This window comes from Bubalus kerabau, chromosome 20 (assembly GCF_029407905.1).
Source record: "Bubalus kerabau isolate K-KA32 ecotype Philippines breed swamp buffalo chromosome 20, PCC_UOA_SB_1v2, whole genome shotgun sequence".
In the NCBI taxonomy this organism is placed as follows: Eukaryota; Metazoa; Chordata; class Mammalia; order Artiodactyla; family Bovidae; genus Bubalus; species Bubalus kerabau.
In genome coordinates, this window is record NC_073643.1 from 41333661 (window position 1) to 41348548 (window position 14888).

Below are 14888 nucleotides of genomic sequence, written 5' to 3' on the forward strand. Positions count from 1 at the left end.
GGAAGAACTAATACAAATTTGTGAATTAGAGTCATGAGGTTAACATCTGGGCCATTAAACCCCTCTCTCATGAAGTGGACTACTTCACTATTGCTCAATTCAAAACCATTTCCCTCTACAAACAATGACCTTTCATTCGGCAGTTCAAGTGCCAAAGAAGTTGAGTTCTTGACGTGAAAACCAGTATTTCACCACTTTGCTGAAAATAACCATTGATACCATGGAATGTTCCAGAAGATGACTATACACCTCAGCTGGTGACTCTCTTACGCTTTTCTTCTCCTTTTACTTTTGTTTTCCCCATTATGCCTAGCAAGTTACTTCAGTGATTCTTCTAAGCCAGTCTATACCCTTCTCAGGGATTCTTCAAATAACTGCCTTATCCTGGCTCCAGAAAAAAGCACAACTAAAACAAGCGTTGACAAACTATAGCTTGTGGACCCTATCCAACCAGCCACCAACTTTCGTACAGCCTGCAAAGTAAGAATGGTTTCTCTGTTTTTACAAGGTTGAGGGAAAAAAGACTAAAATATAAGATTTCCTGACACATGAAAATTATAATAAATTCAAATTTCATTGTCATAAATAAATTTCTGTGAGGACACAGCTAGTTTGTCCATCTACCTATGGCTGCCTCTGCACTACAATGACAAAATTGAACAGCTGCAACAGAGACCACGTGCCCTGCAAGGCCCGAGACTACCAGATTCTTTATGAAGAGCATGCAACCCACTGAAGATAAACTATGAGCTTTTCCACCGATAGAAAGAAAGTGAAGTCGCTCAGTCGTGCTCGATTCTTTGCGACCCCATGGACAGTAGCCTGCACCGAGCTCCTCCGTCCATGGGATTTTCAAGGCAAGAGTACTGGAGTGGGTTGCCATTTCCTTCTCCAGAGTATCTTCCCAACCCAGGGATCGAACCCAGGTCTCTCGCATTGTAGACAGACAATTTACCATCTCAGCCACCAGGGAAGTCCACCGATATAAGCAGTTTTCAAATCCAGACACAATGCATTCCAGAAATACAAAATGGAGACTGGTCAAATCCAGAGTTAAGATCAACCACTGCTCCACCCCAAAGACCACACTACTAATTATGCCCAGTCTTAACTAAATAATGGGAAAAGTCACTGCCATCTGCAACCGTACATGCTGATGTCATATAATTTCCAATTTCCCAACAGCATTATTTTCAAAATTGATGAAATGTAAACAGCAGGCCACTTTATGCCTCTTCTTAACTTCTATCAGAGCCACAGAGAACAAAATGATAAATTTTCTTTGGGTTTCCTGGCAGGAACCGATACATATGTAATTTCAGCTTTCATCTCCCAATTTCCTTCATTTATCAGAAATGGTGACAAAAAATTTCTAATTAGATAATTCTAATCACAAGGAATGGGATGTGATGGAAGACTTCAGAATCACTATCTGTTCTTGCAAAACAAAACAGATAGTCTATTCTCCCTGGAGGGGCAGGAGATTTATCAATAGACAAAAGGATGCAAAAAGCCAATAGATAAGGTGTAATTAAAGAGCAGGCCTATAAATTTTATACTGACATAAACTTAACAGGATTTGCAGGTGGAAATTCAGGGTTTAAGACCAGGGTATAATCATGACAATAATACGTTTCAGTTCTATGAGCAACAACATAGAAAAATGCATACATTTATTATTGAGACTAATACTCTGTGCCTCCAAGCACTTTCATAAAAAATTTTGAATTATTCAGTGCTATAGTGATTTCCAAAGTGATCTATCTTGCTCAAGAATTCCTCCTTAATTAGCTAAAAATACATTCCCCATATATTTTTGAGCATCAAAATCTCTTTTAGAGAGATTTAGATCACCTGTCTTTTTTTTGATAGTTGTTAGACGCATAAACCAGAAAGGCCTGTATATTCTTGTAGATTTTTTTTTTTGCCCCTTAAAATGTAAGAAAATTATTTCCAAAGTAGTATTCAGAGTTGTAACGATGTATACTCTCTCTTCACTGACTCCAAGGCGAAAAGTGAAAATAAAAATTGAAAAGAGCTACAGCAATATCGCAGTGGGCTGAAATATATAAAACTAGCAAGATCTGATTAGAAAATAAAGTTGCATTTCTTAGATTAAAGCATAATAGGTCATTTTGATACGTGATGCTTTGCAATATTTAGCAGATATTTAGCAGCTCGAGACAAAGCTTATATTTTCTGCTCTCTGAAATCACAGCCTCTGGGAAGAGACAAGAAAAGGCCATATCTTTCGGAAAATTACAAGTTTGGTACAATAACTCATTAACAAGTAAAGTTCAGAAATAAATGCAAATTGAGGGGAAAAGGCAGGTTGAGGAAACAGGTGGGAGAGATAAATTAAGGTACTTATCACCTTGAGGAAAAACAGGCTTGAATATTTCAACTTTCAGGAAACTACAAAAGGTTTGAACAAACAGAAATCAGGCGTGAAACTGATTAAAAGTGTGTCTTTGAGTGAGTGTAATGGGACGTGAACTGGCCCGTATGATCGCTATGGGAACAAGTCAACTTACCCGAGTAGGCCCAGTACGGGTCGCCGGAAGCCTTGCGCCTGCGGATCTGCGCCTGCACCGAGCTGCCCTGTCTGTTCTCGTGCAGGGTCCCCACGTAGCCCTCCGTCAACGCTGCAAGACAGGAGAGGTGCAGTGAGTCAAAACCGTCCCCCTGCTGCACCCAGGAGTGGTGTCAAATGCACACAGCCCTGTGACCGCCTAGAAGCACAGACCTTGGGGTAGCTGAATAGAACTTCCTAACATTATAGAAGAACAACTACAGGAGAACCTCAGGAGATTACAAGGATTATCATTAATACTAACAATAGCTTGTGTACGTGTTAGGTCACTCAGGCGTGTCCAACTCTTTGCGATCCCATGGAGTGTAGCCTGCCAGGCTCCTCTGTTCGGGGGCATTTCCAGGTAAGAATACTGGAGCGGGTTGCCATTCCCTTCTCCAAGATCTTCTTGACCCAGCGTTCGAATCCTGGTCTCCTGGCGCTGGCAGGCAGATTCTTCACCGTCTGACCGAACTACAGTGAAACTTTTTTCTGTACCATGAACCCGAGGTGCACTAAACCCTTTACATGCATTATCTTATATAATTTGCAACACACCACCAGGCAACAGATGCAGTGTTTCAGTAATGGGCCCATTCTATTGATAAGCAAACTAAAGCTTAGAGCAGTTGAGTAACTTTAACAACTAGTAGACCTGAACTCGCAGCTTTGGTTCCAACTGTGTGTATAAGCCTATACCCTAGGTGCAAAGTGCTTCCAGCCTTATTTAATATTCACTGAGCAAGGAGTCGTTCCATCTCTTTTACAGATGGAGGAATGAACGCTCAGGGACACTGAGTATGCAGCAGATCAAGGAATCCAACATAAGCATGCATGCCACAAAGCTCCGGCCTCTACCATCCAAACACAGCACAGTCTCAGGCCTGGGAGCCACCCCGTGATTAAGAACCAGTCCTTCACAAACTCTGGATCCCAGAGAGTCACCTATTATATCTGAAGATATGAAACTTGAAACCCTCCAAGGCCAGCAATGCTCAGAAAAGAAGCACTGTTTAATGATGCATTTCTTTGAAAACTCAAAATGAATCCAATTTTCTACCCCATTATCAAGAGCTTCCATCTGCCTGCTATAGTGTTCAAAGCCCTCCCCTCCCAGCCACTTCATGGATGCAAATTTCTTCTGTGGTGAGCCCACACCTGACTGCACTGATGTGTCAAAAGACAAGTATCACAGGTGCCCAGAATCCAAAATGAATTGGAACTACACTTCAAACAATACATCCCAGCTGTCTGTGTTAATATTTAAATGCACCCAAACAAAATCAAGTGTGCCTTTGAAAAGCAAGGAAAATGGTCAGAGGAACTATATATTGTTTAAGACTCTGAAGGCACCAGGAAAGCACAATACAGTCTCTATTACAAATTAGCCAGAGTAGTGATAATAATAATCATCTCACCATGATGGCATTAGTTTTGTTCACAATGTGATGGTCATGAAGGAAAATCAGGAAATATGTAAGTATTACACTTTATGCGTGCATGTCAGTTTCTAAGACTGGCTTTAAAAGAAATAAAGCTTGAACAAGAGCTACTCCACAAATACAAGCCCTTTGGAGGGAAATGAGAATCTTATAAAATCCAAACACACATCAGCAAAGTAAACCAGGCGTCATGTATGCCCGCTGTTTGGTCCTGAATGACAGAGTCAAAACCTAAGTTACTAACCATTTTATAAGAATGATGATGGTTTAGGTATATATGATCCAATCCATCCTGTACTCTTGCAGGTAAGCTGTTCAGAATCTCAGGAAGTTGATCATTCTAAGTTTCCAGGGATAAAAAACAAAATTTCCCATTTCTTCATCTATTTTTTTCCTCCACTAAAGCAAACTACTCGGTTGACTTCATGGTCTGTTCATAGTAACTTGTGTTATCTTCATAATGACCCTATGAGGTTGGTATTTTTAGCTCTATTTTACAGATAGGGAAACTGAGGTTCACCCACATAGCCAAATACCCATTAAAAAGCTTCCTAAATTGTTCGGCTTATTTCTGTGCATATGGGAGACATTTTATGTATCTGTTTACTACACTTCTTAGAGCTAATTCACTCTAAATAATTACTCCCAAATAATCCTTCCTCTTTGTACGAGGACAATGAGTAAAAACCGTGCCCCCATTCCCATACATACCACTGGGGCCAGGGGCATGGTTTGCAGTGATTCAGTAGAGTAAGTCAAACAAAGCCCACCTTTGGAGCTGCCAGGGCAACAGGACTGGCTGTCCCATCCATGACTTGTGACCTAGCCGGTGGAGTAGGGTATGAAGATTACCAAAACAGAGACACTGCAACAAATTTCCACTATGTTATCATGTATTTAAAAAGCACCACATGCCCAGAGCTGAAAAAGGTGCTTTCCTCATAGTACCTGGTGTCATCCTTTATACCAATCCTGTGAGGTTGGTAGGTTTAGTTTAGTGATATATATGTTTGGGAATGGGGACACCAGCCAGTCCGAGAGAGTCTTCTCTCTCTTGCTCAAGGTGTTATGACAAAAGTTGAAGCCTCATGGGGGTGGTTGAGGGTCGAGCACAGGATCAGCAAAGGTGCTCAAAATGGAACCAAGCCAGAAAATGCAAAATCTATGGATCAATTCGGTTGAAAAAATTGAAGATCAGGACAAAGCCAATTTGAAATCAACCCCTGGAAGGCTTATAGTTACATGACCAATTACCCACCAATGCTTACTTTTCCCCCAATGTCACTAACGTGACCTTGGTGACCTTCAAACAGGATACAACACCCAATAATCAATTTTTCCATGCAGAAAATGCTATTGTTGGACTAGAGTTCTCTCAACCCAAGCTGCTTTAAAAACAGAACATAAAATAAAGACCCTATGCATTGGACCCTGCCTCCAGAGATTCATCTTTAGTCTAAGGTGTGGAATCAAAATAGCAGTATTTTTTGTTGTTGTTGCTAAAAGTTTTCCAGGCTATTCTATTTTTCAACCAGCGATAAGAACAACAAACCTCCCTGCAGAGCTGGACCTTAGGCCCTGTTCATTGTGACACTGTCCACTCACACTCACAGCCTGTAACTTGCCAGGTTAAATAAGCCTGTCTTAATTTTAGTAAAGACCTGGCCAAAGACATGAATAGCCTACTGCAAGAATCACACCAGTGTGGCGTCAACCTGAGCACTTAAGACAAATCTGAACTGAACCAGAGATCCAGCCAGATTCTGCTCACAAACAAATGAACCAGGTATAAAAGTAAAGAAGGAATGAGGTATAAATGAGCTATCCTCAAGGATATTAATTTATACACTTGATACCAGACCCACTAGAATCATAGTCTCCATACCTAGTATATCCCCAGTTTTTTTTTCTTTGCTAGAAAGTGTTTTATTTCTCAGTCATTTATACATGAAGCATGTGTGCATGCTAAGTCGATTCAGTTATGTCTGACTCTATGTGATCCTATGGACTGTAGCCCACCACACTCCTCTGTCCATGATAGGATTCTCCAGGCAAGAATACTGGAAAGTGAAAAGTAGAAGTTGCTCAGTCATGTCTGACTCTTTGTGAGGCCATGGACTGTACAGTCCCTGGAATTCTCCAGGGCAGAATACTGGAGTGGGTAGCCTTTCCCTTCTCCAGGGGAGCTTCCCAACCCAGGGATTGAACCCAGGTCTCACACATTGCAGGCACATTCTTTACCAGGTGAGCCACAAGGCAAGCCCAAGAATACCAGAGTGGGTAGCCTTTCCCTTCTCCAGTGGATATTCCTGACCCAGGAATCGAACTGGGGTCTCCTGCATTGCAGGTGGATTATTTACCAACTGAGATACCAGGGAAACCCTAAGAATACTGGAGTAGGTTGCCATTTCCTCCTCCAGGGGATCTTCCTGACTCGGGGATCAATCCATATCTCCTGTATCGGCAGGCAGATTCTTTACCACTAGTGCCACCTGGGAAGCCCCTTTATTTCTCAGAACCTTTGAGAATATGAGGGAGCAGCAAAGGAGAACATAGCCCACCAGCAGTTGCATTACCCATCCTGCCGGCAGTGTGGCGCTACAGAGTCCAAAGCTTTATCAGTTAAGTACTTCAGCCAAGTACTTAGGAGGAGACGGTAATCCCGACACTCTTTGACTGCATACAAGCCATAGGTTTTAGGGTCTCACATCTGGCAGCTCTCCAAGCCCACTAAACTATTAGTGATAAAGCACGTCTACAAAGATATGTCCAACTCAAGATACAAGGGAAGTACATATCAGAAGATGCTCCCCTGACTGTGTGAAGTAACAGAACCCATACCCCGAAGTGCAGTTATTTTCCCAGCCATCCAAACACATCACAAGATAGTGCAAGGCATCTGCTCTGGGCAGTGGGACTGCCTGTCTAAAGGGGGTTTCACTTGGGCCAAAAGTAAGGGGCGTGGCTTTGCTATATAAAGACCAACAGACTAGAAGTGACAGAGGGAGGGGCCATCCCACAGAAGGTGGGTTAACTTGGTCATCACATACCCCAAAGTACTGAGGAATGACACAGGTTGAACCCAGCAAGGTGAGAATGGGCAGGAAGACCTGCTTTGCAAGGACATGCTGTATAACCTATGAAGAGCGCCAAGGTCCCTGAGACAAGGAGCTCTCAACCTACCTCACACGACAGAGCTTGATATATGGGATGCACTCAGTAATGAGTGACTGAGTGATTGAATGAATACACAAACACCAGAAAAACCGATGGTGCCTATGTTAGCGTCTCGAGTCTGTGTGTGTGTGTGTGTGTGTGTGTGTGTTAACGTGTGCTTTCATGAGCCATAAGCAAAAGCACTGTCTTCTTCCCTACTGTCTCGCTTTTTAATCACTGCTCACCTATCAGAAAGAGCAAACATCTAAAACATGAAGCTAGAAGGAACTAGCTAGAGGATCTAACAGGCAATTTTTAGGAAGCATCTCAGAAATGAACCAGGTGGCAAAGATCTTTACCACCCCAGCACCAGATTTCTCTTAACACATCAACTATTCATTAAAGGTAACTATATTTAGTTTTTCATTTTATTCCATCTATGTCAGTAGTGTGTGATTTTTTTTCCCCCTCATGAGAACATAATCATGTATTACTTGTACCGCATAATTGAAAACACAATTTCAAGTCCCTTCTTCAAATGTATTTTGATCATATGACAAAGCGCTCCCTAAAAGCAACTTTTAAAAATTATTTGAACAGCAGTCAAAAACTGTATACAGAGTATATTAAGCAACCTAGCATCTCATTGGCAGGGAGCAAAGATTTACAAAAAGAAACAATCTGTGGTTCCCAAGTAAAGATACAGACTCAGCATACCAAATTCAATCAATTTTAATACTCTCTGCACTCTTCTGAACTCCAACAGCCAACCAACGGCAGCATGGCAATGATATGGTGAGGTTATGAATCATGCTATTGATTTTCAATATCTTCTGTGCAGAAAATTAAATTATGTAAATGCATGCCTTTACGGATCCTTACCTTAATGTGAAATTGCTTACTTGCTTATGTCAGCAACTTAATTACACAATTAAAAATGGTGCATGCTTATGAAAATATCCAGTTTCACTTCTCAGAACAGACAGGAAGTGTAAATCTGCCTATGGTTATCAGGTGACTATCAAGAGGGAGGAGTTGGTATTATGCAAACATATATTCCATATTCTTCCGAGTTCTGCAGCACCAAGCCCACTATGGTTTATGGAGGTGAAGTCATCTGAGAGCAAGAAGCTCAGGCGAGCTTGCAGTGGTTTATAATACTTCAAGCAATAGGGTTCACAGTGATATAACAGGTGGAGAAGAAAGAAAGAATGCCCAATACTATATACTGTTACGCACTCCTCTTCAAAGAGGTTGCGTCTGATGACACTTGAACCAACACACACACACACACACACAACAAACCTGGACATGAGGAGTATTAAATTCGGATAGCTTTCAAGAGTCTGGATAGTATAATAATAATATGACAATACGATTTTACAAAAGGAAAATCCAGCTACTCCCATCATCCAGGAGAATGTGTCTCTCAGTGCTGAGAGGATAAAAGTAGAGATTTCAAAACCAATAGCGTTAACTAGCCAATGATTCCCAGGTCTCACTCAGTAGGGGGAATCTTAAGTTGGTTGTTATGCAGAAAGCTAACTGAGTGACAGGTCTTTTCATCAGGGAGTCTTCATAAACTCGATCACCTCTCACAACTTATACGGAGCCTACCTCATTTCCAGCCTAAAGCAAAAAAGATAAAAATGTTTCCAGACCCAAGGGCCCAATCCTTTTCTACAAAAATATCCTAAGAGCTTACCTACCACAGAAGATATCAACAAAACGATTTCCTATGTGCATGATTTAATTTCCCAGAGCCACCGGACAGAGTTTGTAACAATAAATGTTTTTATTCTGGGAATATAAAGGCAGCTGTGTATCCCATCTGCCTTAACAATATCTTCAGAAGGATTTGGTGTCATCCTTTACTCTCAGTGTTTTACAGAAATGTTGACTTGAGAGGGGACAAAAAGTTTCAAGCCATGTTAACTTTCTGGCTAAATATTTCTCACACAAAGAGACCGGCTCATTTAACACCACATTAAATAACATTCCTGACATAGATGTCTTTACATAGGTTTCCCCGTGAGAGAACGATTACTGAAGCTACATAAAAATAAATAGTTACGGATTGATAAATAATGTTCTCTTTCAAAATTACAAATGTGTAAACAGAAATTACAGAGTACAACTATTGTCTGTTTTTGACAAAAGGATTCCATTTACACATGCATTTATATATGTGAAAATTAAAGAAAGTCAGAGGTTCCTACAAAGAAAGGAAAACAGTGGCCACCAAGTCTTTCAAAATGACCACACTGTTCTTCCACATTACTGTTTCATCTTACCAAAATGAATAACAATGTCCACTTTAGCACAGCAACGTCATGATACAGGGGAATGGGGGTATGACGGTCGTTATATAAAGGTGAAACCAGAATCTGTTTATGAAGAGAACAGCCCCAAACTCCATCCACAACAGTCACATATCTTGTATACAAAACAAAATGTGTAGTGACACTTGAGGGTATTTCCACTTAACTATATGTCCAGTTCTAGGTAATGCCAAAGGGACTTAGAAGCCTGGGAGAATTGGTCAGCTTCCATCCAAAAAAGAAAACGTCAAAGACATTCTGGTTCCCCAGGGCCAGGATGAGAATTACTTAGGACGATGGATGGATGGCTCTCATATTAAGAGTCCTAGTTCTCTGCCAGAGTTACTGCCAAAAAGAAGCCCACTACAATATAAAATAAGCACTCACATTTTCAAATGCAGAATGTCTATTTCCAGAATGGCAGACAAGCAGTTAAGCAGCCTGTTTATATCTATTATAACTGCTCATACAACAAACAAATTAAAGATCCCTCAAGGATGATGAAATCTCTATCAAATATAATTTTCTCTAAATTTTAGAGTGCATTTAAGAACATTAAGTCCCAGACAATAGTCTAAAATGAATAAATCTTTTATCTTTTTTGTGACTACAATGGGCAAAAGTATCAAATTATAGTTCAAGTAATTAAATATTCCATCAGGCTCTCATCTCCTTTTGTGCCTGTACTTCAATTAATTGCAGGAAAAGTACTTAGTGAGCTTCCCAAAAAGTAGAATCAAAAAGTGCATTCCTTTGTAACTATTGCATTACAAATGTTCCCTCCAGTTGTTTGTGCTACTGAGCTAACCTCAAATACAATAGATTCTATTACAGTAGATTACCTATTTTATCACATTCAAATGTACCTACTGTCCCAACTACAACAAAAAAAGTATTTTTCATCATCTAAAGTGATAAAGATACCTCATAAAGAGCCATGAATTTTTTAAGTAAAACAGATTACTAAAACTCAAAGGCAGTTCAAAGAAAGAAGAAATCACACAGCAATATAGTATCCTAGGTCCAGGAAATAGAAAACATTTTTACAGGCTTGTAAAAAATGGCTTCAGACAGGTAGAGAGGCAAAATAATGAACTTCTCCTCCATATTTTACGCTAAAATAACACTGATTAAAAAAAGGAAGAATTTTTTTTCTTTTTAAATCTGACAGAGTTAAAAGAAACCCCAAAAACTAGAGTGATTCATCTGCTCTCAACTATGTCACAGTTCTAAAAATTTCAGAAATAAAAAAACACACTTCACAGTAGATCCGAGAAAAGGTACACTTAAAGAACTGATTTAAATGGGGGCTCATTACACGTGTGATGAAAATCTGAAAAATATCTCGGTTCACTCTTGCTCAGAGGCACCCTCCTAAAAAATAACTGGCCTCCTGACTTCAAACATCATACAGAAATAACCAACCCATTTTACTACTACTACCAATCCATTTTACTACTGCTTGGTTCTCAAAGAATCAAGTCTCTAGATTCCACAAGATTCCTGGGAAGATCATACATAGATAATATTGCAATAATGTCAACTGCCACAAATCTGTCCTTCTCCTTTTACAGCTGTGCCACCTCTTTGAGTCCTTAGTGATCAACAGAACTGGCAGATTCAGCTTAGCCATCCCAACTGGTGGCCACCGTGGTGAATGTAGCCATGGACTCAGATGTTTTGTTTCACCCACTGTATGTGTATACATGTATTCGTGTTTAACTACTTGTCAACATGAGAAAATCTGAGAAAGAACGCTAATATCTGTATTTATTAATGAGAAATCTGAACTTTGTTCTCAAACAGAAAAAAATATGCTATATAAGCAGTGAGTAGGTCTTCAGAGAAGAATCATGACCCCATCCAGTCCCACTGATGATGTATGTTTCTTATCTAGTTTCTATAGGCATCTGGGTTTTCCACCCATGGCCTAACTCAGTAATAAGTTAGTTACTCAGTCTTTGTCCATGAAAAAGGCACTATTAAAAGTACCATCAATATAGTGACTCACATACTTCTTCCAATAATCCTGTGGCTTAGGTACAATTATTCAAAAAAGGCATGTAACTTTTGTTATGAACAGATAGCCTTGAACCAGATACTCCTCTCAAGCCTGTATAACTGACCCTATGCTACAGCAATTCTTCACAAAACTGAGTTTTAGGAATCACAACAACATCTGTGAATTAATAGTTACTCCACCTGCTCAAAACTAAATAAGCATCACAAGTGATAAAGTTTCTCCATGGGCCTCTGAAAACTAAAACCCTAACAGTTTCAAAAGAAAGGATTTGTCAAAGCCACTCCTCCCACCACTATTGCCAATTGTCTGAGATAAAAGCATGTTCTGATAGTCCCACCAGAAATAAGTAGAGTGATTTTCCTAACAAGATGTGGAAAATATCCAATTACAATTATACAAACATTGGTAATTTATCTGTAAAAAGAAAGTCTCTTACATTAAAGCAGAAAGAAATACAAAGTTAAATTTCAGTTAGGGAAACAAACTGAGACTCTAATTAATAAATTTTCTTCCTTCATATTTTCTTTTGTTTCAAATTTATAGCTGGGACTGCCTGACAACTTTTTATCCCGGAGAAACAAAGAATAAACTTTAGAACTTGGGCCTTTTATATAGCTGAGGCATATATATACATAGAGTCCCTATGAAATATTGAATGAAAAATATTCAATGAGATGGGCATTCTTCATAGAACAAAAAGAAACCAGCAAAGAAAAAAACTCGACTTAAGTATTGTTGGGTGTCCATTGTAAAACTATGGTGCATCTTATCAAGCCTGGCAAAATGTGCCATAATGCACATTTCCAGAATGTGGAGAGAGTAAGCTCCACAGGGACAGAAATACCCACCAAGATAATTCCTGACCACAGTAGATGGGAGAAAACACACTGAAGGCACAAGCCCTCAGCCCCCGGGCTCCGGGGTCACATACAGAGGGCATTCCAGACACCACACAGCTTTCCCCTAGACACTAGCCAGTCACAGTGTGGTCAGACCTGCCTAGCTAGTGAACCCAGAAGCTGGTGCCTCTGGGGCCATGTTACAGGCACTACATAAATCCGGGCTGGCCAGCCACCCCGTGGCCTCCAGCTGTCTATGTCTCAAGAGTTCTGCACTGCAACAAAATACCGACTCGACCTCCACACTGTCTGTCTCAGTAGTTCCTAACCCTTTCTTGCCAAAAGGAAGATTTCTAGCAAACACGGTAAGGCAGGTATCCCTGGTCTTTCCAAGGCAGAATACGACACCACCAAGGAACTCAACAACACACACCATATAGGGAAGCCCGGTGTGCTGCAGTCCATGGGGTCACAAAGAGTTGGATACGACTGAGCGACCGAACTGAACTGAACATTACCCCCACCATCTTGAAGCTTTCTTTCCACTAGCAGGTTCAATCAATCCATGCATAAATTATCATTTGTGTACATGGTAAAACAAATACAAAAAGTAAGTGAAACAAGCATGATGCAATAGGGAAAAATACTAGTAGGGAAGGAAAGTAAAAAGATCAATCAATAAAGGAGATATCACTTTAGTTGAAGGCACTGATGCACCATATGCGAGGACAGAGGTCAAGATGGGGTGTGGGGGGGAGCATGGATGAGGATACTGAGGCAGGAAAGACGGTGGCGTAAGGAGGCCAGCCTGGCTGAAGCTCCGTGAGCCGGTGTGGAGAGGAGGAGGAGGAGGAGGAAGAGGAGGAGGAGGAACACGTGCAAGACCCTGCAGCATGAGCTCTAGGTCAGTCTGGGAAAGCAGTGAAGGACTCCAAGTGAGCAATCAATGTCTCATACGTGCTTTCCTTTAAAACAGCTTTCTTGATACATAATGGGCCTTAGTATATTTACAGAGCTGTACAACCATTACCATAATCTAACTGCATAACATTTTCCTCAATATATGCTTTGAAAAGGTGACTCTGCCCTGGCAGGGATACTGGCAAGAGCAGAAAACAGTGGCTCATCACCTAGGCCCGCAGGGTGCTGCTGCTGAAGACAAATCATTCATAAAATGTACATTTGCACCTGTGTCGAGGGTGGGGGTGGTGGTGGGAAAGGGTTGTTCACGGAGGGAAAATTTAAAACAAATAGTAGCCTAATATTCACATCAGATCAGATCAGATCAGTCGCTCAGTCGTGTCCGACTCTTTGTGACCCCATGAATCGCAGCACGCCAGGCCTCCCTGTCCATCACCAACTCCCGGAGTTCACCCAGACTCACGTCCATCGAGTCAGTGATGCCATCCAGCCATCTCATCCTCTGCCGTCCCCTTCTCCTCCTGCCCCCAATCCCTCCCAGCATCAGAGTCTTTTCCAATGAGTCAACTCCTCACATGAGGTGGCCAAAGTACTGGAGTTTCAGCTTTAGCATCATTCCTTCCAAAGAAATCCCAGGGCTCATCTCCTTCAGAATGGACTGGTTGGATCTCCTTGCAGTCCAAGGGACTCTCAAGAGTCTGACCAAAAGCCTACTTGGTTTATCTTCAGTTTTATTTTACTACTACTTTCTACAATTTTCCCCTTTGCCTCTTTTCACCTGAATTAGGATTTGCACTAGTTTAATCAAGCAATTACTTGCTTTTACATGTCCAATTAGCAAAAGAAAATTAATTAGAGACAAATCAGAAACATCTATTTACAAACACAATGGAGGAAAAGAAAGAAGGTAAGAATACTTATTATCATTATATTTTCTTTTAGAGCTAAACAGTGCATAACTATATTCTCAGTATCTTATAAGAAAAAAATTACCTGCCTATATAATGCTTACAGACGTATACACTGTCCTACCATGGATATTGAAGGTGGGTGAATTTTTTTTAAAGCAATTTTATCATCATTTAAACATGGACAAGTGTATGGCTTTAAGCCTAACTGGCTTCTCTCTGCCTCCCCAAATGATTCTCTTTTAAAAAAAAAAAAAAAAAGCCCTCTATATTGGCATAAAGGCAGACACACACATCAATGGAACCCTAGAGAGCCCAGAAAAAACCCACACAGATATGGACAATTAACTCACAACAAAAGAGCCAAGAATACACAATGGGGAAAGAACAGTCTCTTCAAAAAAAAATGGTGCTGGGAAAACTGGACAACCATATGCAAAAGAATTAAAACAGGCCACCATATTACACCATACACAACAATTAACTCACACTGGATTGCAGACCTTAGACCTGAAACCATACAATTCCTACAAGTGAACAGAGGCGGTAATCTCCTTCACATTGGTCTTAAAGATTTTTTTTTTTCTTAAGGGAGGGGATATGACTCCAAAGTCAAGAGAAACAAAAGCAAAAATAAACAGATGGGACTACATCAAATTAAACAGCTTATGCACAGTGAAGGAAGCATCAATGAAACAAAGAGGTA

At 40.6% G+C, this 14888-nt stretch overlaps 1 protein-coding gene across 4 annotated transcripts in view; it reads right to left on the reverse strand.

Moving 5' to 3' along the window:
- PTPRG (protein tyrosine phosphatase receptor type G) overlaps nt 1-14888 on the reverse strand; it is a 770267-nt gene that overhangs the window by 564919 nt on the left and 190460 nt on the right. For all 4 annotated transcript variants that reach the window (XM_055557457.1, XM_055557454.1, XM_055557459.1 and 1 more), the window contains one exon: nt 2535-2645. In XM_055557457.1, coding sequence (XP_055413432.1) covers nt 2535-2645 — 111 coding nt within the window. The remainder of the gene's footprint in view (nt 1-2534; nt 2646-14888) is intronic.